A 25,773-nucleotide genomic window follows, 5' to 3' on the forward strand; every position below is an offset into this window, starting at 1 on the left:
TTTAGGTTTGAGGGGACTGTTACACAGCAAGTTCAGACTAAAAAATAAATTTACTCAGACCTCAGAGAATGTGAATTTTCAAGATTTTTAGTGTCAGAACAGCACATCTCAATGCGTTTCTGCGCACCCGATGGAGGAGCCAGATATCGCAGACCCCACTTCCAGCTATCTCCATTTCTCTGCTTGCACGTTCCCCATAAAATATTGTGGGGTGTGTTTATAGTAAGCCATGCAAATTCTGGGTCTTTGGCTGGTCATGAAGAAACACCCAGAGAAGAACAATCTCAAGATACAAGGTGCCAGACTAAAATTTAAAAAAAAAAACCAAGGTATTTATTTTAAGCTAAGAATATATTTACATAAAGCCAACAGCATAAAATTATACTGTGTTGAAAAGGTAGGGCAGCCATAATATGGCTAGGGTGGGAAAGACGACAAGTGGGCTTTGGTGGGCCACAAGGCAAAGCTTTTTAAAATTAGTGAAATAATACATTTTGAAAATAGTGAGTCGTTTCACGCCTATGCACAACATATTTAAATCATTCGAAACCTACCCAACATTGTTGCGTCCACTGCACCTCCAGGACAAAATTCGATCATAATCTTTAAAATGAGAAAGGGGAAAAAAAGGCACATGAAAATTTTGGCCAAGACCAAAGATGGTACAAGATACTACAGAAACATTTAGTATTGTTGCCCTGGTTTTATCAGCCAAATAAACAATCTATTTACTGAGTTAGTGAAGGATATGATGCAAAGCAGCTTGATCACCATGTGCAAAAACAATCTCTAAAGGAAACTCATTTGGTGTATGCTAAAGCATTTTGCTGCAAGGAAAGGATATGGTCTCAGTGCAACCAGAAGATATACAAGTCAGCTGCACGTTCCACAAAATAGAAAGTCCTCTCTCAACAAGAGCATTGGGAGCCTGTGAAAATGGGTCTAGAAAGTTTGACATTGACATTTTGATTCTGCTGTCAAAGTTTTTTTTTAAAAAAAGGCGTAAACCCAAGTGTTGAATGGGCAATCATCAACTTTAGGAGTTAGGCAAAGAGAACCTTAACATAAAAGAGTGGATTTATGAAGGGACAAATGAGTATTTCTTTTTATTTGTCAGACTGTGCTATGGTATGTTAATGAATTTTGGAAGGCAAAACTAGAATTAATCCTGGTTGAGAACTTGGACTGCAGAATTGCCCACAGCCTCTTCTTTGAAGTATGAAATATTAACATGCAATTCTTCTAATAAATTTGATATCAAAGATCGGTGTTGAAATCATTGCTTCAGTATACTGAAGCAAATATACTTCTTCCTTTAAAAAAAAATCAGAAAATCTTAACTTATTTTATTCGAACCACTGAACAAGTGCAGCAAATTTACAGTGAATTAATAAAAGGTGTTGTGCACCCATACTTTGTAAAAGCACTGCAATCGGGCAATGTATTACCAATGTGAAAGGAACTACTTATGACACCCAAAAACAAAAATTAGAAATCTGAAACAAAAAGTTCAAAATATTCAGGTCAGGCAACATGTAGAGCTCATACTCCCGAAGCATCATTCTTCCTTTAGTTGCTAGTTGACCAGCACTGCAAGTTCAGCAATAAAAAGAAAAACCTCACAGCAGACTGTGCTATGCTCAGTGACTGATTACAGTTTAAACATTTAAACTGAATAAAAAAATAAGCATTTCCTTTACTAAAGGGAAAAAGGCACAAGGGCATGCTAATTAACAAAAACATCATTTTCCTTCTAATGTTAACAGTGCATGCCAAACATCCTGTTTCAACAGTACACTACAGCTATCAGAGTTGGAAGTGAAAGGAAAATACTGGAGGCCTAAAATCTTTGGCTTGGCTTTGCGGACAAAGATTTATGGAGGGGATAAATGTCCACATCAGCTGCAGGCTCGTTTGTGGCTGACAAGTCCGATGCGGGACAGGTAGACACGGTTGCAGCGGAAAATTGGTTGGTTGGGGTTGGGTGTTGGGTTTTTCCTCCTTTGCCTTTTGTCAGTGAGGTGGGCTCTGCAGTCTTCTTCAAAGGAGGTTGCTGCCCGCCAAACTGTGAGGCACCAAGATGCACGGTTTGAGGCGATATCAGCCCACTGGCGGTGGTCAATGTGGCAGGCACCAAGAGATTTCTTTAGGCAGTCCTTGTACCTTTTCTTTGGTACACCTCTGTCACGGTGGCCAGTGGAGAGCTCACCATATAACACGATCTTGGGAAGGCGATGGTCCTCCATTCTGGAGACGTGACCCACCCAGCGCAGCTGGATCTTCAGCAGCGTGGACTCGATGCTGTCGACCTCTGCCATCTCAAGTACTTCGACGTTAGGGATGAAAGCGTTCCAATGAATGTTGAGGATGGAGCGGAGACAACGCTGGTGGAAGCGTTCTAGGAGCCGTAGGTGATGCCGGTAGAGGACCCATGATTCGGAGCCAAACAGGAGTGCGGGTATGACAATGGCTCTGTATACGCTTATCTTTGTGAGGTTTTTCAGTTGGTTGTTTTTCCAGACTCTTTTGTGTAGTCTTCCAAAGGCACTATTTGCCTTGCCGAGTCTGTTGTCTATCTCGTTGTCGATCCTTGCATCTGATGAAATGGTGCAGCCGAGATAGGTAAACTGGTTGACCGTTTTGAGTTTTGTGTACCCGATGGAGATGTGGGGGGGCTGGTAGTCATGGTGGGGAGCTGGTAGTCATGGTGGGGAGCTGGCTGATGGAGGACCTCAGTTTTCTTCAGGCTGACTTCCAGGCCAAACATTTTGGCAGTTTCCGCAAAACAGGACATCAAGCGCTGAAGAGCTGGCTCTGAATGGGCAACTAAAGCGGCATCGTCTGCAAAGAGTAGTTCACGGACAAGTTTCTCTTGTGTCTTGGTGTGAGCTTGCAGGCGCCTCAGATTGAAGAGACTGCCATCCGTGCGGTACCGGATGTAAACAGCGTCTTCATTGTTGAGGTCTTTCATGGCTTGTTTCAGCATCATGCTGAAGAAGATTGAAAAGAGGGTTGGTGCGAGAACACAGCCTTGCTTCACGCTATTGTTAATGGAGAAGGGTTCAGAGAGCTCATTGCTGTATCTGACACGACCTTGTTGGTTTTCGTGCAGTTGGATAATCATGTTAAATATGATCAAACCAAAATACACAATACCTGCATCCAACTCAAAAATCTATCATGGCCCACATCATGAAAATCTGTTGGTTTTTTTTTAAGGCTCTACAGCCCAGTTTACTGAATTGAACTTTAAACCACCAAAGTATTGACAAGTCACAACATTTTGCTGTGCCGTCAACAGACAAATATGTTGAAGGGCTCCAGAGAGCAAGCTTGTACCTGGCTTCTCTCTCATAATACTATGACGAGTCCAAGCACATCAACCATTCCTCATTACAGCACAAAATGTATTTAAACTGGGACCATTTCATGGAACTGACGAGACAAACTATTTTGTAGCTGTCTGCTACAACTTAACCTATTCAACTCAGCTATTCAATACCGCCTGAAGTAATAACTCAACAAGAACAAAAACTGAAGTCTACAGACACCTTTTTTGAAGTTTAAAAAAAAAATCACAAAGCAGGGAAAACTCAGCAATTCAAAGAGTTCACTTTATATAGCAAAGATATCGAAAAGGTACCTTGATGAAGGCCTCAAGCCCGAATAGTTAGATATACAGAATATCTTTATCTTTTCAAAATAAAGAATTCTGCTGGACCTGCTGAGTTTCTCCAGCTTCCTTTTTACAATAACTCACCAAGCTCTTTCCTCACACAATCCTGGTCTTTTTGCCTGCATACAAAGCTCAATCAGATCAAATTTCTGCCTTGCAAATAGAAAAAGTTCAAAATTAACTCCAGAAGTCCATTCTGTAATAGGTATGCCAGTGAATTCATACATTATACACAAAATGTGCTGCAGAAACACAGGATTTGGTATCATGAACTAGACCCCAGGATATGCAGATTTCTTGCTTACCACCACAAGACTTCATACATCACTTTTCTATCATCTTACAGTAAGAAATAACATGCTTCTTCTTCCTTTGGCTTGGCTTCGCGGACGAAGATTTATGGAGGGGGTAAAAAGTCCACGTCAGCTGCAGGCTCGTTTGTGGCTGACAAGTCCGATGCGGGACAGGCAGACACGGTTGCAGCGGAAAATTGGTTGGTTGGGGTTGGGTGTTGGGTTTTTCCTCCTTTGCCTTTTGCCAGAGAGGTGGGCTCTGCGGTCTTCTTCAAAGGAGGTTGCTGCCCGCCAAACTGTGAGGCGCCAAGATGCACGGTTTGAGGCGTTATCAGCCCACTGGCGGTGGTCAATGTGGCAGGCACCAAGAGATTTCTTTAGGCAGTCCTTGTACCTTTTCTTTGGTGCACCTCTGTCACGGTGGCCAGTGGAGAGCTCGCCATATAACACGATCTTGGGAAGGCGATGGTCCTCCATTCTGGAGACGTGACCCATCCAGCGCAGCTGGATCATGCAGAGTCAGTTTAAAGATGTCACTGTATTTGGCCCATGAAGTACCCAATTTGTGCTGGCACCTCTGACCTTGCTGATTCCCCACAGAGTCCAGGATCACCCTCAACTGAGGGCTGGGTACACTTTGAATCTGGGCCCTTGACTTTAATGAAGGCATTGCAGCTGTAGCTATGGCAACCCCAAACATTTAGATGTTGCCAAGAAAGTCAGAAGCAAGCAGTTTGTCATTTCTCTCTTTTAGTTAATATTTTCCAATTAACTTGCAACTGATAAACACTTTCAACCACAATTCCCTTTGAAACAAGCATCCCAGGAATGTAGTTGTTGACTGGAACAGGACCATCAGGGTTTGGATGCTGGGAAAACAAGAATTTGTTTCACTGGAACAACTCCAATGAGGTGATGATAACCTTTATATTTAAACAGCCGAAGTTGGAGAGAATCAAAAATGTTGAAATAAAACTGCTGCCAAGTGTCTCCAGTTAAGAAGCATTTCTATTTATAATGAACATGAAAAATTGCACATGCTGTAAACCAAAAAGAAATGCGAGAAATACTCCAATCAGGCAGCATTTGTGGAAAAGATAACAGATGAAGGAAGGAACTGGAACATGCTTTATGATTCTCTTTCCAGTGATGTTGCCTGATAAGATGAGAATTCCAGCAGTTTAGTTTTTTTTCCAAAACGTTTGGGTACAACTCAATTTTAACCAAGTGTTCTAGCAATAGATAGCATTTGAAATCTATAATGAGCAAAGGTCTGAAAAGGACTGTATGTACTTCTTAGCTGCAAACCTTATTGGAAGATCAAACAATCAGGCATGTACCTGCAGTTCTACAACTGAGATCATGGAATCAACTCCTAATACAAATGTAGTAAACCAGCCTTCGAATTAAAACATGAGGCATGTAAAGTTCATAGCTCTTTTAGATATGAGTGGGCAGTTGTCTGAACATTTCTGAGAAGCAAGGTAAGCCAAAATCAAGTTCAAACCATCAAAACATCTGTTTGTTTCATTATTTTGGTTTAATTCAGACAAAGTCCAAACCACATCAACTGAAAACACTGCGATTCTTGTTAAAGTGCTCTCTTTGTTTTAGTCAATAAAGATTTTTGATAATAAATATTGATTGTAGTTCAAGGTTGTGGAGAAAAATAACATCCCTTCATATGTAGTCAACTAGCTCATGTCTACCCTGGAGAAAACAGGCAGAATGCAAGAGAAATCTCTGAATTACTGAACAGTCAGTGCTTGATCAGCGTATCTGCAAACACTGAAAGCTGCTGTATTATTACATTTTATCATTTGACTATACATGTACATCCAGATGAAATAATTTATCTGGACCACAGTGCAAACATATTATAATGTGACATAATCACATACAACGCTATAATTAAAATATATAATATTTTGGGGAGGATTTCCTCAGTCACAGAACACTGTTCAATCTCACAGACTTCAGAAAGAAACTATTTCCCAGACTGTTAGTCCTGATTTTGATGCTCCTGTACCTCCTTCTTCTTCTTCGTAGATCAAAGATACTGTGTGCTGGATGGAAAGGGTCCTCAATAATTCTTTGAGCTCCTAAATAGAATAATACCTAGTGTCGCCGAAAATGTTCTCCCAGAATCACAGTGCGGCTTTCGCGCAAACAGAGGAACTACTGACATGGTCTTTGCCCTCAGACAGCTCCAAGAAAAGTGTAGAGAACAAAACAAAGGACTCTACATCACCTTTGTTGACCTCACCAAAGCCTTCGACACCGTGAGCAGGAAAGGGCTTTGGCAAATACTAGAGCGCCTCGGATGCCCCCCAAAGTTCCTCAACATGGTTATCCAACTGCACAAAAACCAACAAGGTCGGGTCAGATACAGCAATGAGCTCTCTGAACCCTTCTCCATTAACAATGGCATGAAGCAAGGCTGCGTTCTTGCACCAACCCTCTTTTCAATCTTCTTCAGCATGATGCTGAAACAAGCCATGAAAGACCTCAACAATGAAGACGATGTTTACATCCGGTACCGCACGGATGGCAGTCTCTTCGATCTGAGGCGCCTGCAAGCTCACACCAAGACACAAGAGAAACTTGTCCGTGAACTACTCTTTGCAGACGATGCCGCTTTAGTTGCCCATTCAGAGCCAGCTCTTCAGCGCTTGACGTCCTGTTTTGCGGAAACTGATAAAATGTTTGGCCTGGAAGTCAGCCTGAAGAAAACTGAGGTCCTCCATCAGTCAGCTCCCCACCATGACTACCAGACCCCCACATCTCCATCGGGCACACAGAACTCAAAACGGTCAACCAGTTTACCTATTTCGGCTGCACCATTTCATCGGATGCAAGGATCGACAACGAGATAGACAACAGACTCGCCAAGGCAAATAGCGCCTTTGAAGACTACACAAAAGAGTCTGGAAAAACAACCAACTGAAAAACCTCACAAAGATTAGCGTGTACAGAGCCGTTGTCATACCCACACTCCTGTTCGGCTCCGAATCATGGGTCCTTTACCAGCATCACCTACGGCTCCTAGAAAGCTTCCACCAGCGTTATCTCCGCTCCATCCTCAACATTCATTGGAGCGACTTCATCTCCAACATCGAAGTACTCGAGATGGCAGAGGCCGACAGCATCGAATCCACGCTGCTGAAGATCCAACTGCGCTGGGTAGGTCACGTCTCCAGAATGGAGAACCATCGCCTTCCCAAGATCGTGTTATATGGCGAGCTCTCCACTGGCCACCGAGACAGAGGTGCACCAAAGAGGTACAAGGACTGCTTAAAGAAATCTCTTGGTGCCTGCCACATTGACCACCGCCAGTGGGCTGATATCGCCTCAAACCGTGCATCTTGGCGCCTCACAGTTCGGCGGGCAGCAACCTCCTTTGAAGAAGACCGCAGAACCCACCTCACTGACAAAAGACAAAGGAGGAAAAACCCAACACCCAACCCCAACCAACCAATTTTCCCTTGCAACCGTGTCTGCCTGTCCCGCATCGGACTTGTCAGCCACAAATGAGCCTGCAGCTGACGTGGACATTACCCCTCCATAAATCTTCGTCCGCGAAGCCAAGCCAAAGAAGAAAATTTAATCAACATTCCCATTGCATATCATTAATTAGAAGAAAGGGAGACACTAGTGATCTTCTTGGCCGTTTTGATGATCCTCTGCATTGACTTCCAGTCCGCTGGTTTGCAACAACATAACACACAATGATGCAGCCAGGGAGGACACTCAATTATGCTCCTATAAAATGTTGTCAAGATGGGGGCCAGTGGCCTTGCCCTCAACCTCCTTAAGTTCAGATACTGCCGCAAGTTGCAGTTCCAGTTGCAAAGCTGGGCACAAAACAATTAGGCCCATTTACACTGCCCTTGTAAGATGGTAATTAACCGCATTGTCTCCTGTGTAAAAGGCGGGACCCGCCTTCCCGGGACACCAATGCTGCAGGTCCCGCCTCCTTTTGCACCGGGATGCCGGGTCCCTATGTAAAAGGATGCACTGAACCAGTTACTTTTGTACAAGTCTTCTAATTTACAGTACACCAATACATGAGGGCTAACGTGCATATGACTGTAATAAACTGCATTTAATTTCTGACATATTGGTGAAAAATTAACTTGCTTTCTTTCCTGCAGAAATAATTACAGTATCTAGAGCAGTTGGCTGAATTTAACTGTATTGGAGTGCCTTTTCAAAAGTACAATCTAGCTACTGTACTACTGTCCTACGAGCTTCCATACTGACTTTGTTGGAAACTGCAGTGCTCATTTTGATACTGTCTGTATCCATGTGTAGGAATCCAACTGATGGTTGTAACTTTATAAAAGCCTAATTAATGCCTATGGATATAGCAAAAGCCCTTTCTGTGTTTGCTCTCATGCCACTTGGTGTCCAAGTGCAAGATTGTACCACTTGTTTACTACATTTACACAGAAATCCCATGAAATTGGCACGTCAATGATCCGTGTTTAAAGGCAGGTCGGGTTGGATCGAAGAGTTCACAGTGAACCAAGAAGTTAATTTCTGACATCTTGGTGAAAAATTAAGTGCAATTTATTACAATCATATGCAAATTAGTCCTCAAGTGTTGGTGTACTGTAAATTGGAAGACTTGTATTCAAGCAATTCTTTGCTACCCAACACAATTAAAAGCATTGCATATTTTTCATAGAAGGATTAAATATTTTAAAATAGAAACCACAGAAGTTATGCCTTTTATGCTAAATTATGAGATTACATACTAAATCTCTAATTGTACCATTGGTCAGGAGAACACCAAAGGAAATATGAAGCCTCTACTAATTCCTGTAGACAGTCTCCAGAAAACAACCATGTTTGCCTACGTAAAAGGCCCCTTGGCAAATCAGTAAATTTATCCCTCAGGCAACAACAGAAGAGGAAGTTTAGAATCTGGATTTTGCATCCATTGTTCATAATCATTTTCTCCTCTGAACTTTTTCCTCCTCTAGAAAAGTACTTTCAAGTGTAGTTTTCAGGGATACCTGGCATACAACCACAAACAAAAAAAACCCATCCTAACAGATCCATTGTTAAGACAGAAATTTGTTCATAATCCAAAAATATGCAAAGGGCTGAGGGCCAAGTGGGTGCCTTGCTCACTTCTGGTAACAACTTAAAAATAAATACCAATGGCCAGATTGGGTCTCAAAATTAAAAAGCAACTTTGAAAAAACCTTTTAGGTTCTCTGCTGTCATCTACTTAAATATACAAAATGTTTTTACTTTTATTTGTCCTGTTAACGTACCCAAACAGATAACACTCGTCCAGTACCCCTACCAGGGAGAGAAAGCAAGAGTCCCTTTAGAGACAGTAACCGTGGATCCCTCGACCTCCTCTGATACCGCTGTTTTCAGTCCTCCCCTAACCTCCACAGTGGCACGGACTCTCATTCATTCCATCAGTGAACCAGAACTCCCGACATCCAAGTCACCATCCTTGATCCTGGGTTCCACACTCCAGATAGGATTACGAAGCTCTCAGCATCCGAGGTCCCTCAGGAGGTTTGCTTACCCTCCACATTCTCAAATCCTGATTCCAATATCTGGTTCCTATGAGCCAGTCTCCAGCAGAGTTTAAATGTACCCCAACCAGAAGGCAAATCACTCAAAGCAGAATTGCTAAATCACTTTTCAAGGAACTATCGTCATACTATGTTTGCATGGATGATTACTCAAGGGTTTCCTTGTTAATTCTAACCCTGATACAAGATCTGAATCATTCTAGCAATCAATTGCCCAACAAACTTTGATTAGTATACAATGGTCAAAATGAAAAAAATCTGACATAAAATCAGAAAATGCTGAAATTGCTCAGCAGGTCAGACAACATCCGTGGAAAAAGAAACAAATCTAATATTTCAATACCCCACCCTTTAATAGTGCTGCAAAGTAACAAGTTTATTAAAAATATCCACCACAGCCTCACTGAACAAAATTTCTTTTGTTGCTTCAGGAGTGAATTGGGTGCCATAGTCTCAAGAACACTTTAAAAAAAACACCAGAGCCCTGCAAATTCTCCATCTGAAAAAAAAATGGGTAATTCTCACTTGTTGTGAAGCATCTATAAAATTACAGAGATGAGCAACATTTTTAGTTAATGATAACAACTTAGTTAAAACAGAGCTTGCAGTTTGAGAGCTGAAAACGTTGGCACTAGTGACAGAACAATGGGTGATATTAAGTGCTATCTTAATTCCATGACTCAGTTTAAAAAAAAAAGAAAATGTTGAATTCAGACTGGGTTTGCTTACACTGTAGGTAACAAAAGTGACACGAGACCGACAAAAAAAAAATCACAAACACAGATAAAATCAACCAATGCCTTGAATAAGGGCTGGGCCAAAACGTTAGTTATACATCTTTACCTCCTCTGAATGCTGCGTGACCTAGCTGAGTTTCTTCAGCATTTTTATTTTTCTGAAAATAATGCATTCTGTATATTTATTAAAAATATTTAAACTTCAACTTAACAAACTTAAGATATGCTTGAAGGATAGAATTTCTGCAAATGCATTGTCAATCCCTCACAAGACAAAGGAATAAAGCACAGGAACAGGCCTTTGGCCCACAATGTCAGTACCAACCATGATGCAGTTTAATCTAATCCTATGTGACTGAACAGGACCATATCCCTCCATTCTGTGCCTGTTCATGTGCCTATGTGCTATCGTATCTGCTTCCAGCAATTACCCTGGCAGCATGCTCCAGAAAACCAATGTTAAAACCTCACTTAACACATCTTGAAACTTGCCCCAACTCACCTCAGTTACTTACCCACCCTGTGGGGGAAAAATGACTACCCTAACCATGCCTCTCAATTTCATATGCTTCTATCAGGTTGCCACTCAACCTCATTCTAGGCTCTCCAACTGGAGACAGTACATGCGATTGACAGCTAGAGAATAATGTAGAACTCTAGTCACCACATTACTGCAGATTGTAATTAAATTTGGACTTAGTGGTGTGATTTGCTGAGATTCTGATTATTAAGGGTGGGAGGCTGCAATTCTAAACTCCAGTCTGAGTGCTGTGCTTGCAGATGGTGAGGTGTTATGCAAAATTGAAAATCAAAACAGGAATTTTATCCCCTTATTTTTGAAAGGAAAATCTTTCAAAGTTCAATCAAATCTCAAGTCTAATGTTTCAAGCCTGGTTATTAAAAAGACCATTCGTGAAACAGCAAAGCTTTCACTTGGTAGCATTTTCCAAAACCAGAACATGTACTCTGGGCTTGAAAATGTTTAATTTTTGACAATGGTGAGGATCTCTCAGGAAGAGTATTTGGGAAGCACGGACTTATGGGCCAGAAGTGCCTGTTACCATGCTGTATCTTGAAGTTAAAACAAGTTCAGAGCTTCTGTACTTAACATATGGTGTATGCAGGAATCATGATCTTCTGTTAAAAGATGGGGAAATCTTAAGAGTTCAATGCAGAGCTGTATTTCTCAAGAAATAACATACAATTCAATCAATTGTAATCAGATCTGGTTTAAATGTCAACCAATGAGCTTTGTTCACATACTAGTGCCACTTTTTTTCAAACCCAGTCACAGCAAGAAACATGGAGCTGCATGTTTAGACATTTCCTGGCTAGGTTGTGCTTGCAAATTTACTTTGGAGATCATTTCTGCTTAAACAAGGATTGTTGGCAAATACAAACTTTATAACAGCCTTCAACCATGTGCTGGCTGCTTTTCACCCAAGATGACACAATATCAAGATATCAATAGCAAGGAGGAAGAGTTTGTGACAAAGGCTGCAGGTAAAGGCTTGAATCTTTCGTGGATTCGACAAGGAAACAGATACATTTAGAAGCGCATTTGAATTGGGGATAGCAAAGTTTGCTAAGGCAGAGCCACTATCTCACAGCTTCAGAGATCCAGGTCAATCCTGGTACAGTTTGCAATGTGCACATTTTCCCTTTGACTGCATGGGTTTTCTTGGGTTCCTCCCATTTACTCCCACATCTCAAAAAGGTGCAAGTTGTTAAGTTAACTGGCTGTTGTAAATTTCCCTTCGTGTCTGAGTGGTACAATCTGTTGGTATAGAACAAAAAATAATGGGAAACTGGTGATCAGCACAGACTCATGGGCCAAAGTGTCCATTTCCACAAATTGTGGGTCTATAACTTTAATCTAAAAATATGGGTAGTAGAATGAAATGTTAAAGATAGGAATTACAGACAGGAAAATAAATCATTGCGGGGACATTCTGACCATTAACTCAAGGGAGAACAATGGAAGAAACTGACAGTAGAGGTGTATACAACAGATAAAGAGCAATGCACGGCAGGGTAGCATTCAGTGACTTCTCTGAAGGCTTCTCTGAGGCTAACTCAACTTTTTCTTTAAAAAAAAAAGGACTTGTCAACTGTTTTTGAGGGAGTAATTCTTTGCAAGGACAGCACCAAGTTGTGGTTTTTGTTTGTTTCTGTATTAATGAAGACCAGGTAAAGAGAAGGAACAACCAACACAACATGGCTAAGAATGGATCACAAAAGCAGAGTCACTTCTAACAAAAAGAGTTTATGAGTAAGATTGTAATATTAATACTAAGGTGGAGGAAATCAGGACATGGTTTGGTTTTACAGGGGAGGAAAAAAAGATTGATCATAGCAACGTGAAATAAAAGGACTCTCGTAGAATCTCAATTCCCTATGGCAAGCCCAATATAATTCTGATTCTATTACTTTTCTGTGCAAGTTGCATATGATCTTACTTTTAGGCTATTTTACTGGTCAGAAGTTATTTTCAAAAAAATTCCTTGATCTTTATCAAAAATGTTGCCATGGTATCCTACATCTTGCCAATTTAAAAGTAGGACTTCTGAAAGCAATACCAAAGATTGTTTTTCCCCCAAAAATGTTTGAGTGGAACCTGAATTTCTGACACAATGGCAAGACTGCCACCAACTTTAAACAGTGGGTTTTAATCTTAGAGACAAAGTCTATGACCCAGCTTTTTGGAGATAAGGGAGAGAAACAGGATTGAGGTTTAAGGAAATGCTCAGAGAAATTGTAGATCAACATATTTCCAGTTGAATGGTGTAGGCCTGGCAGATTTTTAAAGAGGGGAGTGAGAGTGCAAGAGCACTCACTATCAGTTATACAGCCAGATCTGTGAATGTTAAACAATTGGTAGTTAAATCTGCATCCTCTAAAATTCAAGAAGTGGCCATTTTATAGTGTGAAATAGGGGTTGCAAGTAACACAAAAAGAGACAAGATTCTCTCGATAGAGAATTTGGAGAAGATAGATTTCACAGAAAAGGTATAATTAAGCAAAGGAGAGTTTCCAAGGCTGCAGGGGAACAGCAAGCAAACATCAGCAGAGGGTGGAAACATCAAGCACAACGGCTCTCACATTGCAGACTGTGAGGGAGAGCAGGGAACAAATGTTTGAAAGGAAGGAGTGAAGGTCAGAGCAAAAAGGTAACAAGTTTGAAACAAATGCCTCTCATCACAAAAATCATTCTTTGCCATGGAGTTACCAACGCAAACTAGTGTCAAGACTTAATCAGAGAAAAACTGAAACATGACAATTTCGCTGGACACAATTTCACACAGCACTTTATCGTGGAGGAATGTGTTACAATTCTGAACATTAAATAATGTGTCAAATGTACTTTGCGTTGGAGCCTCTCCAGCAATTGAGTATGGCTGAGAGATTTCATTTTTAACAAGCTAGGACAGTATCAGATAAACTAACTTGCTGCAACACATCAGGATGAGGACATAACCACTTATTTTCTCAAATTCCTATGAAAAACAATTGAGTAAAATGAGGAATTATTCTTCCAATGCAATTCTCATTCCAATCCATACAACTTTCATTAGAAATAAAAGTCAGGGTCTTGTTGCAGTTTCCTCAGATTTTCGATCTTAACCGTAACTATATTACACAAAATACAAATGAACATGCTTACCCATAACTTATTCTCATAAAAGAAAGCATCCAGTTGTTTAATGATGTAAATATGATCACAGGAGGCTAGAATCTCAATTTCTACCATGTAGTCTTCAAGTTCTTCTTCACTCTTCACCTCGATGACTTTTGCAGCAGCTAAAACTCCAGTCTCTTTGTTTTTGGCCTACAAAGTTTTAAAAAATACATTAATTTTAAGCAAACATACAGAAATTTGTTTATGATGATAAATTCTGATTCTGAAAAATCAAGAATTTTCAGAGATCAAATCTCTGAAAACCAGTTTTAATTTTACTGCAGGACAGAACCACCTCTAGGAGCCAGGTCATCCACAAGTAATTAAGTTTTAGCAAATGGATTGCAATGTAGATAGCCACAGAATTCAGGATGACAGGTTAAATTGATAAACTGGGGAGATGCAGTTCACTTGAAAGGGGTAGTGATAATATTTTGGGTAGAGCAAAATGGACAGTATTAAGTAAATTGCAAGATTAAATGACTAAGAACAGAAAAACACATGCAACTAATTACCACGGAGTTGATCAAATAAAACAATTTATGCAGAGAGGAGGAGTAAATATGACCTAGATACAAGAAATCACAAAGGCTTACTGAACCAAATGCAACCTCTTGAACCAATTAGTTATGCCAAGTGAAATATTGTTTTCCAAATCCTTTCACATCCCTATGAAAATAATAGAATGTGATAACCAGCACATTGAAGTTGCTGGTAATGTGCCAGAAACATGCTCATTTCTCCTGGTGTACAACTACCCAGTGAATTACAAGACCTTGTATGCCATGCACCATTTCACAGTGGTCAGCTCAATGCAAATTTTCAATGTGGTTCTAGCAGAGCCAGAGACGTTTTCTTGTGTACAACATCCAAATGAATCACAAGACCCTGTATGCCAGGCAGCATTTCTAAGTGGTCAGCTCAATGCAAATTTTCATTGTGGTTCTAGCAAAGCCAGAGATGTCTTCAGGTGACTCGAGATTGGAGCACTGCAGAACCAGTGAACCACTCACAGGTAGATTATAGCTCTACATTAGTTTGCCATTTTATTCCGGTCCTCAACTTCTTACACTATTCCCAAGAATCTGAAATGTAAATACGATTTCTTCCAACTAAACAGTGAAATAAAATAACTCCTTGAATATCATCATTTTGTTATAATGTTGATGAGAAACAAAATAAATTTTAAAATGTTTTTGTTTGGGTTTGAACCGAATGCTGGTGGGTGCTGCCTTTTACAATTTTTGCTTTTCAAACATTTATTCCTTGATTTATCCCTGTTGCAATGAGTGCTAAACATGCACTTTGCACCCTACTGTCTGTGGCCACAAAAAAATCCAGAAAATGTATCACATTAGGAACAAAATTAGAGGTATTAAGGAGATTTGACAATGGACAGTGAGCTGTGTGAACAATTTGCAATAATGCTAAAAAGATGAAAGCTGGTGCTCAAAGTATAACTCCTTTAGCTGCCACAAAATTAACTGAGTAGAAGCAGCAATCATGGAATTCAATCACCTGGGGAAGAATTATCTAATGAGGACTTCATGGAGATGGAACAGCAATGTGCTGAAGATGAAACTGAAGAAGCAGACGCACTACGAATTTTAACAACTAAAGATTTGTCCGAGGCTTTCCAGTGGTTAGACAAAGCTATGGCTATATACATTGAGAAAGATCCTCAAAGAGAGAAGCAGAGAATGATAATGAATGGAAACATTTGAAAGACTACACAAAAGACTCTGGAAAAACAACCACCTGAAGAAACACACAAAGATCAGCGTGTACAGAGCAGTTGTCATACCCACGCTCCTGTTCGGCTCCGAATCATGGGTCCTCTACCGGCATCACCTACAGCTCCTAGAACGCTTCCATCAGCGCTGTCTCCGCTCCATCCTCAACATTCATTGCAGTGACTTCATCACCAACATCAAAGTACTCGAGCTGGCAGAGTCCGCAAGCATCGAATCCACGCTGCTGAAGACCCAACTGCGCTGGGTGGGTCACGTCTCCAGAATGGGGGAACCATCGCCTTCCCAAGATCATGTTATATAGCGAGCTCTCCACTGGCCACCGAGACAGAGGTGCACCAAAGAGGTACAAGGACTGCTTAAAGAAATCTCTTGGTGCCTGCCACATTGACCACCGCCAGTGGGCTGATATCGCCTCCAACCGTGCATCTTGGCGCCTCACAGTTCAGCGGGCAGCAACCTCCTTTGAAGAAGACCGCAAAGCCCACCTCACTGACAAAAGACAAAGGAGGAAAAACCCAACACCCAACCCCAACCCACCATTTTTCCCTTGCAACCGCTGCAACCGTGCCTGCCTGTCCCGCATCTGACTTGTCAGTCACCAATGAGCCTGCAGCAGACGTGGTCACACCCCTCCATAAAACTTCGTCCACAAAGCCAAGCCAAAGAAAGAAAAAGAACTGCTACAAGGAATTATAAAAACAGAAGAAAATATGCACAGCAAAACTTGGACTTTTTTTTTAAACCCCAGCTAATCAAAAAGTTCAAGCAGTCACAGCTTGACCACCAACCCAACCTGAGGCAATGCCAGGTTCCCCAGGACGCTCTTGCAACACTCCCACCCACAGAGAGTGGCCAGACTGGGAACCACACTGGAGGATTACAGTAACATTTGGCTGTATAAGCTAAATTTGGACAAAAGCGAGATAATGCCTGTGATGAATGGGGATTATGGACAGTACCATCAAGGAAGTCCATTCAAATGGCTGCAAGAAGGCATCAAATATCTAACGGAGTGTTTCTCAATCTTTTTCTTTCCACTCACAAACCACTTAAGTATTTCCTATGCCATTGGTGCTCTGTGTGTAGTAAGGGATTGCTTAAGGTAGTCCGTGAGTGGGAAGGGAAGGTTGAGAATCACTGCTCTAGACCCAATTGTTACTGAAATATTTTGCTTGAGAAAAATGGTCATTGGCCCATTTCCTTTGGAGTTATGATACCATGCACATAACGAGTTAATTAGGTACAATTAAAACTGGTTTTCAATTTTTTTCTTTCCACTCACATTCCACCTTTCTAATCACAAAGCACCGTTGGCATAGGGATTATTTAAAGTGGTACGTGAGTGGAAATAAAAAGATTGAGAACCACTGAAGAATTCATGTACAAGTGGGATACCAAATTACTTGCCAAGAAAATGGATAATGGCATCTAAAACCATTTATTCTAGACATGGAAGAGTAAAACAGTGTATTGAATGGAAGGTGAGGATATCCCCCAAAATGTCCTTGACCCAGAAGAATACCCTAGACTCTGGGTAATAAAATTCTGGACACCTGGTGCCAGAAGGGGATCAGGTGTATTGAGGATCGTTGCAAAAAGGGGGAGCTTATGTCATTTGAGCAGTTGAAGAAAAAATACCATTTGTCTAACAGAATATTCTTCTGCTATCTGCAAATAAGATCTTTAAGGGTAAAATTGAGACCATCTATTACCCTATCTAGATGTAGTAACATGGAGCCTCTAATTTGACAGGGGAACGTGTCTAAGTTTACCTCAAAGATGTATTACATATTCCAAAGTGAGGGCCCAAAGCTGGGCTTACACAGGTCAAGGGAGAGATGGGAATCAATGAAGAGTGGTGGCAAGACCTGTGTCTGGATAGTGTGACTGGAGTCATCAATGCAGGTATGGTTGGTGCAATACAATTTTTTTTTTTTTACACTAACTGTACCTCACACCACAATAATTACATAAAGCCTGAAATTTCAGAAATGTGCTTTCGGTATGGTGTGGAGGTTGGAATCCATGTGGCTATGTACATTCTGGGAAGACCTTGGGGACATTTTGACACAAATTACGAAAGTGGATTTTCCACAGGATCCTGAAGTATATCTTCTGGGAGACTTTGGGGGAAGGTATATTATTTTCGTGAAGGTCACCTTGGTAGTAGCCAGGAAGTGGTCACATGGAAGTCCTACTCCCAACTAAATATTACATGGTGGAATTTGGAAATGCAGAGTTGCAGTCCCCAGGAGAAAAATCACAATGTAAGGAAGAAACATGACACATTTGTTGGAGTGTGGCAACCTTACTTAAAATATATGGGCATTCAGATAGATTATTTCTACATTATCTCCCCTCCTAGCCCCCCCCCCCACCAAAATAGGGATACACTATAATCCATCCCCAGCAGGGAAATGACTGTGACTAATGAAATGGGACATGGCGCAGACCATGTTTACTTTTCGGTTGTTTTTGGTCTTATTTTGAGTTTCTTTTTCAGTTTTTCATCTTTGTTACTTAGTCATTATCATTCAGAGGTTTGTATCAGTATAAATTGACTATTTTCAACTGTATGTGAGGGGGGCGGGGTGGGGAGGGGAGGGGATAAATACAGAGCCTGTATTTAAAAATGAATGTTTGTTGAATTTTGTAAGTCTATGAAAATCAAAAAAGAGAATAATTTCATCTCTTTATCTAAGATTTTCAGCATTCACCTTTATCTGACTCTGATATCGAACCTTCCCAGGCACTGTTATGCCACATACCAAACTGTACCACTCTCTTTCAGTTTCCTCCACCATCAATTTTAGCTGATCTCTAACTTTTTGTTTCATCCATTTCTCTGCAAATTAAAACCACTTTCTACCTTTTGCTGGTTCGAATGAGAGAACAATCTAATATATTAACTTGTTTTTTTTTAATTCCTGTACATGTTGCTGACCATATCCAGCACCTGAAATAACTTTTTTTAAATGCCAGTGCTCATCAACTGCCATAACCTATAGACAAGTCACTACTCCATCAGTTCTTATGCTTCTCTGGTACAGTGGGGTCACTGGGGTAATGTGTGGTGAAATGGGAGATATGAACACCACACCAAACTTCCAATTAGAAAAAGCCATTGACCTGGGGTTCAGGCAGTAACTGCCAGCAAGACATTAAAGTATGGTTCATTAGCTGTGTCAATTTATTCAGAAATAAGGGCTGAATGACTTGATAATAACCCAAATTTCTGGTCAACTTGTCAGTCTCTTAGGAATGTTACAAATTTTGATTTTTGCAGAAAATGAATTTTAAAAAATGAGCGAATATTTTGTCATTTCTTTGTCATGATCACAACGGCACAGAATTTGCCAACTTTTTTGCCATAATCTGATATCCCCACCAATAAGAGAAAGAAGCAACAGAGTCCCTATGGAGATGTCGAGCATCTGGGATCAGCCTCCCACGTTCCCACATACTCTGCAGCTGCATGGTCTCCTGCTTGTGCCAAACACAAACTCCTAGCTCCGAACCTTTGATATGATGAAGGAAGCTGCTAAAACCCAAGGTGCTCCCAGGACCCCTTCTTGCCACTAATTCCAATCTGGATACCTGGTTCTCATAACCCAGTTTCCAGCGGACTGGGGCAAGAACTTTAGGTTCTGAACCCCTAGCTCGTCTGATGCTATGGCCACCTTCCAGAGGGTGTGCTCCCAGGATCTCCTCGGAGGGGTGGTGCTCTCCCACTCCAGTGCCCCATATCAATCAGCTGATCCCCCAGGTGAGAGGATTCTGCAAACAGCCTGACTCATGCATCCAACTCTTTTCATTTGAAAATGAACTCAGAACCACACTTGCTCTCAAAATAGTGGACACAAGCATCCCAATAAAATCAAAGGGCAGGAAACCAGTAGTTATGAACCAACAAGCCAACTGGAAGGAGAATTATGTCTACTTCCAGTTCGAGCAGTGCTTGGTTTCCATTGGTTCGCTGCTAGTGATTATAGGAATGTTACACCACAGCAACATAGCATATTATTTAGAGTAATACAGATAAATTACTCACTTCAGTGGTGCTCAGCTTCCCTCATTACAGTATAAGCAGGAGTCAGAAGAGTGAGAAAGATCGATTTTCAGGCAGCTGGTGACACCATCTGCTGCTAAGCTATGCCACACACGGCCTGGGCAAAGCAGTGGGTTGGCGAGAGGACAAGCAGCCCAGAGGAGGGGAGGGGTAGAAGCAGTGGCAGTAGGGTGCACCTTTGCGACGCCTCCATAACCATCATAGCTCAGCGTGGGGCCATTACTCGGCCGCGCAAACTGGCAGCCGAGCCTTAAAGTGAGATTGCGCCACTGAGGGAGGGGGAGCCATTTCTCTATCATCTTCTCCTGTAAGTGTTAACTTATGACCGTACTTTTAAGTATTTATCTTGAAAACAACATTGTTGTTACTTTTATAATTGCGTATAGTACTGTATTATGTACAGGGAGTCCCCGGTTTACAAACATTCGACTTACGGACAACTCGTACTTAAGAATGGCAGTTTCAGGAGTTCATCGGCTCGAGGAAGGAGAGCGCCGCCCACTATTTTGAGTTGGATCACGTTGTCATTGACAATCAAAATCAGCGTAATATGCCTGTCAGCTTGTACATTAGTGCACGAAAAGGCTCAAAGTCTTTTTAATTATTTCAAAGCCACACGTGCAGCAAGTTCAAATTTACCTACAAATTTGACTTAAAACAGGCCTAGGAATGGATTTTGTTTGTAACCTGGGGACTGCCTGTACTGTATTGTTATGTTTAAGATATTTTAGTGCATTGGGAAGTGTTTTATATGCATTTGACTGACGCTAAATAAGGACCATATGCACCTGTTCCGACTTGCATACAAATTTGAATTAAAGACATACCTAGATAACAGAACTTGTTTTTAACCTGGGGACTGCCTGTATTCCTATAAAAGCACCATGTCTGCATTCCAGATGGACTTCAACATCTGACACCTAATGCAAAGACCATTAGATAGAAAGTAGTAGAAATAATAAAAAGACAGTTGACAGAGCAGGAAAACTATCTGCCCAATCCTTGGCTTTAATATCCTAGGCTTATAATTGCTTTAATAAACTGCTTTTTTCCTCAATTCTTCTGAAACCTTTAAGTTAAAATTATAACAAAGCACACAGAATTACAAGATTCGTATTGTAATTTTATAGTATAGAGCATGTAATAATACACAAAATTGCCTTCTGAAAGGCAGACAAAGTCACCATTAGAATCTCCCAGCACTCCTTAGATAGAGAGAAGCAAAAGAGAGCCCCTCCAGTCACAGAGTTCGTGGATTCACCACCCCCCCCCCCCAACCCCCACAGCCTCTGCAGCTACACAGACCCCTATTCGATTCTCTGGCAATCCAAGATCCAGATCCAAACCTCCGACACAATCAGGAAACTAGTACTCGAGGCCCTTCAGGAGCTCCTCTTGTCCTCATCACCCTCTTGAATCCCTGCTCTGACAATGAATTCCCACGATCCAGTCTCCAGCAGCTCATGAAGGTGCCCTGACCACAAATCACCTCAGCAACTGAGCAATTTACTGGCAAAAAGTAATGGCGCTGTATTATCTTAACGGTTCCTTAAAAAGGCAACACAGACAACAAGTTGAATGTCCCATTTCTGCCCTGCAAGTTTATGATTTTACAATTACATCATTTATGAATATTGTTTACATTTAGCAGTGGAATGGAACAGGTTAATCTCACTTTATATTAAATGTACAGGTTCTTTTCTAGTGTCCTTGTAGCTTGAACATAGATTTCATGAATACATCACAGGATTTAAATTACAAATCATACTCAGATCCACTGAAATCCATAAGACTTCACTTGAAATGCCCCACCCTAAATTCCAGTTCCTTAAATGCTAAATTTGCTCTCTCTTGCTCATTCCACACAATTATCTGATCCACCCATTTCCTGTTCCTATATCACAATGTTGTTTTCAAGATAAATACTTTAAACAGTTTCAGTTTCTAAAGCCTAATGGCTAATTGAAACCAGAATACACCGTGAAGCAACAAAACCTCCCACCATATTTGCAACTCCAACTCAAATGAATCCTGCATGAAGAGGACACATTCACCAAGGTACTTTAAACAATGCTTCATGACATCAGGGGAAAAAAAAATCAGTCTAACATTTGTCTTACATCAAAAAATTCCCAGTTAAAGTATGGTACATCAAGAAAGATTCTTAAACTGTCTTGTGACAGTTGTTATCAGATTTTCCAGACATCATAGTCCTATAAACTGAATGAGAGCAGACACTTTCCCCCTGATCAAATGCCAACTTAGAGCAAGCTCCACTAGATGACGATTATAACCCTCCACTGGATGATTTGTTATCAAAATCAGTTGTAATCTTAGCACAATGAGACTCAACTCAAAATAACGAGAACAGACTCAACAATTTAATTTTGTCTGATCATTTCATTTTTGACCTGATTCTCTCTTCCATTCTGTTAGTATTTCACTGACACTTCACATGGAATACATTTAGCCGAAATCAATCCTGGCCAATTTCAGAATTAAATAGTTACTTCTCCAAGTCAGAGAAAGATTTGCAAAAGAAAGCAAATTTGCTTACACATTTTTAATGAAAACATCCTAATTCTAAAAACCTGAGTTTTACATGCACCAACTTACTTCGCCAGGGAATACACAACTATAATTCCAATGTGAAATTTTGGTCCTACAAGCAGGCCAACCATATAATAAATGTGGCTCTCACAGGAGTGACTATTTGAAGGGCAGCCTTGAGGTCAAAGTACTACTGCGAGTCAAAGTGCAGGCTTTGGCGAACCCCAGCGAGGTAGCCAAAGTCTTTGCTTTTCTTTAAATCCACAAGGGACAGTAAAATCAGAATGGTCCTCCTTAGAGTTGTAGTGATCAGGGAGAAGTCAAGTAAACATGACCATGACATTCATAAGAAGTGTCTGGCAGCAGCTTATTGGGTCACATCGATCAGTTGGAATTGCCGTTGGCTGAATAGTGTACTAATAACAACCTTGCACTCAGTCTCAACAAAACCAAGGAGATGATTGCCAAAGGTGTATGATCCAGTGATCATTTGGGAAATCAGGGGTGGTGAAGGTGAGCAAATTTAAATTCCTGGAAGACACCATCTGTAGAGTGAATTGTGGAGGATCACATGGCCTCTCCATCGGGAATCTGGTGAGAGTATGGAAAGTCATGTGACTGCTGGCTGGAGCTTAATCAGGTCACCCCACCTACCAGTCAAGAGTTAGATCTGCCCACAAGTGAGGCTGACACACTATTGGTCCTCAGAGGTCATGTGGACGTGTTTTGCATTGAAAAAGCCAAGCGCATGCAGTCTCTCCCCGCTTTGATTGCTACTACTGCATGGAGACCATCACTGAACTCCAGGCTGCAGGCAGCTCCAGAGGGCCAAATGCAACAAGCTCATCCTGGATCCCAAGCTGTGGGCAATGCTGGGGACTAGGTTTATTTGATATTCTAGTTTAATTACTGTTCACTGGTGTGCAGTACCTGTGGGTGAATGGGTATTGTATTTAACCCTTGCATTTCCAATCAGGAGTTCAGAATGTTTAGGAGCGATTTATTTGCACCCAATGTGTAGTTATTTGTGTATTACTGTTCATTAGTTGTGACCATTGCTGAACTCCAGGCCACAGGCAGCTCGGATAATGGACCCTTCCCAGATCCCAAGCAGTGACGACACTAGAGATCAGGTTTGTACAAGTTCTTATTGGGTATGTGCCATGCCTGTGGGTGATGGATGCTGAAGTCAAGCCCTTGTTTCTGGGTATACCGTGCCTGTAGGTGATGGGTGCTAAAGAAGTTTTACCTTTGTTTCTCAGTATTCCATACCGGTGTTTAAATGTATGCCCTTTTGTGAATTCCTCTGTGCATAAATAAAACCCACTGTTAGTTGATAACATGTGTCCAGCCTTGATTCTCTTTGAACCCATCAAACCTATTCTTCAACTCAACACCTTCTCAGAGGACCTTTCCTAGACCCAACACACTAAAGTCATTGTGAAAAAAAACATGCCAGTGCCTCTACTTCCTTGGGAGTTTGAAAAAGTTCAGTACGTCATTGGAAATCTTGGCAAACTTTGACAGATGTGTAGTGGAAACTGTGCTGACTGGCTGCATCATAGCCTGGTATGGAGGCATCAATACCTCTGAGCAGAAAGCCCTGCAAAAGGAAGTGGACATCACAGGCAAAACTCTTCCCCATTGAGGAAAAACTGCTGTCAGAGAGCAGAAGCCACCATTGTTTCTCAGTATATACACACACCATTAAGAACATGCACTGTTCTCACGACTACCATCAAGGAAGAGATACAGGTGCCATAGACTCATACCATCAGGTTCATGAATAGTTGCTATCCCTCCACCAGACTCAAGACATTTAAAGGACTCTTATTTTGCACATTATTTATTACGGAATATCTTTTTTCTGTATTCACATTTCTCTTTTGTATACACATTGGCTTATTTTGAGCACAGTGTACACCTCTGATAAGTAGAAATTCTGCCTGGCCTGCAGTAAAAAGAATCTCAGGATTTAGTGAGGTCATGTATTACTTTGACAATAAATTTGAATGAACTCTAGTTGGACTTGAGGAGACAGAGGCAGAAAATGTTAGAAAGGAGTTTGAAAGGAGGGAAAGCCAGGCAATGCAGAAACCCCCTCTCAAATATGTATGATAACTGGAGACAAAGTTTGGGGGGTGGGGGGGGGGGTAGTGGGGAAGTAACCTCAAGGGAAATAAAACTGCAGCCAGATCAGTGTCACTTTGACTGTGATAAGAGTTGAAGAGTAAGTGAGCAACAGTGATAGTAAAAGACCAAAATATTGAGCCACATGTGAGACTCCAGGGTGACTTGTTGCTTTCCTGGTTTCAAGGCCAACGACGTCTCTGTCAGGAGACAATCTGAAAGGAGTGGTGAACAGCCGAGATCATGGTCCATATCAACGACATAGGCAGGAAAAGAACCCTCATAGGAAGTTACAAAGCATGAGCTCTAACAATGTAATCTTCCGACTACTCCTTGTGCTGAACGATAACAAGAAGTAGGAAGATAGCACTGGGGTTGAATGTCTGGGGTTATACTATCGGCTTCTCAATAGACAGAGGGATCTGCAGAAGTAGATATGTAGGTAGATTATATAAAGATACAAAAACAGCATATTAGTTGTAATGGGTGATCTTAATCCCCAATATTCACTGTGACTTCCTTCAAGCTGGTATCTTAGATGGAGCAGAAAAGTGCAAAGTCGTTTTCTTGGAACAATGTGGATTTCCAACTAGAGAAAGGGTCACATGAAGAAATTTAAAGTGCGGGGTCATGTGGGAGGCAGGGTCTAAAGGTCGGCACAACATTATGGGCCAAAGGACTTGTATGCTGCACCGTTCTATGTTCTTGACGTCAAAATGGGTGGAGAACCCCATCAAATGATCAAATTTTCAATGCGGAGCACTTTCGGGATCGTGATCACAATTCCAAGATAGTTTATAGATAAGGCAGGTGTTCCATCACAACATTATTTGGCAGGAATTGAGGAAGTATTGAGTGGGAACAATCACTGACACAGATTGCCTGGATGCAAATCCATATGAAATGTTGGAGTCTTTTAAAGGCAACCTGCTTAGATTTCAAGGCCTGTGCATTCCTGTGAGGAAAAAACACAAGGATAACAAAGTTAAGGAACCTTTGATGACAATAGGTAATGCAAGTACAGTTGAAAAGAAAAAGTAACCAGATGTGAGGTTTAAGAAACTGAAATCAAACTAGGTCATAGTGGTACAAAGGAAGCATGAAAGAACTTAAACAAGGTAATAGGAGGCATAAACAGAGCCAAGAAATGTCCTTAGCAAAAGGTGGATCAAGAATTCCAAGGCACTTTATATGTATATTAAAAGGGTTACTAAGAAGAGCGTAGATTCACTCAAGTACAAAGGAAGGAATCGTGAAAAGGCCCAACTGTAAAGGCAGAGATTCTCAGCCCTTACATGAGACACTTACCCCCATGAATGCACCG

At 41.2% G+C, this 25,773-nt stretch overlaps 1 protein-coding gene across 3 annotated transcripts in view; it reads right to left on the minus strand.

Moving 5' to 3' along the window:
* The window catches only part of stk10 (serine/threonine kinase 10), a 151,058-nt gene that overhangs the window by 62,651 nt on the left and 62,634 nt on the right, over positions 1 to 25,773 (minus strand). For all 3 annotated transcript variants that reach the window (XM_069898793.1, XM_069898792.1, XM_069898791.1), the window contains exons 2-3: positions 13,932 to 14,096; positions 555 to 603 (exon numbers count right to left, since the gene is read on the minus strand). In XM_069898793.1, coding sequence (XP_069754894.1) covers positions 555 to 603; positions 13,932 to 14,096 — 214 coding nt within the window. The remainder of the gene's footprint in view (positions 1 to 554; positions 604 to 13,931; positions 14,097 to 25,773) is intronic.

This window comes from Narcine bancroftii, chromosome 9, assembly GCF_036971445.1.
Source record: "Narcine bancroftii isolate sNarBan1 chromosome 9, sNarBan1.hap1, whole genome shotgun sequence".
In the NCBI taxonomy this organism is placed as follows: Eukaryota; Metazoa; Chordata; class Chondrichthyes; order Torpediniformes; family Narcinidae; genus Narcine; species Narcine bancroftii.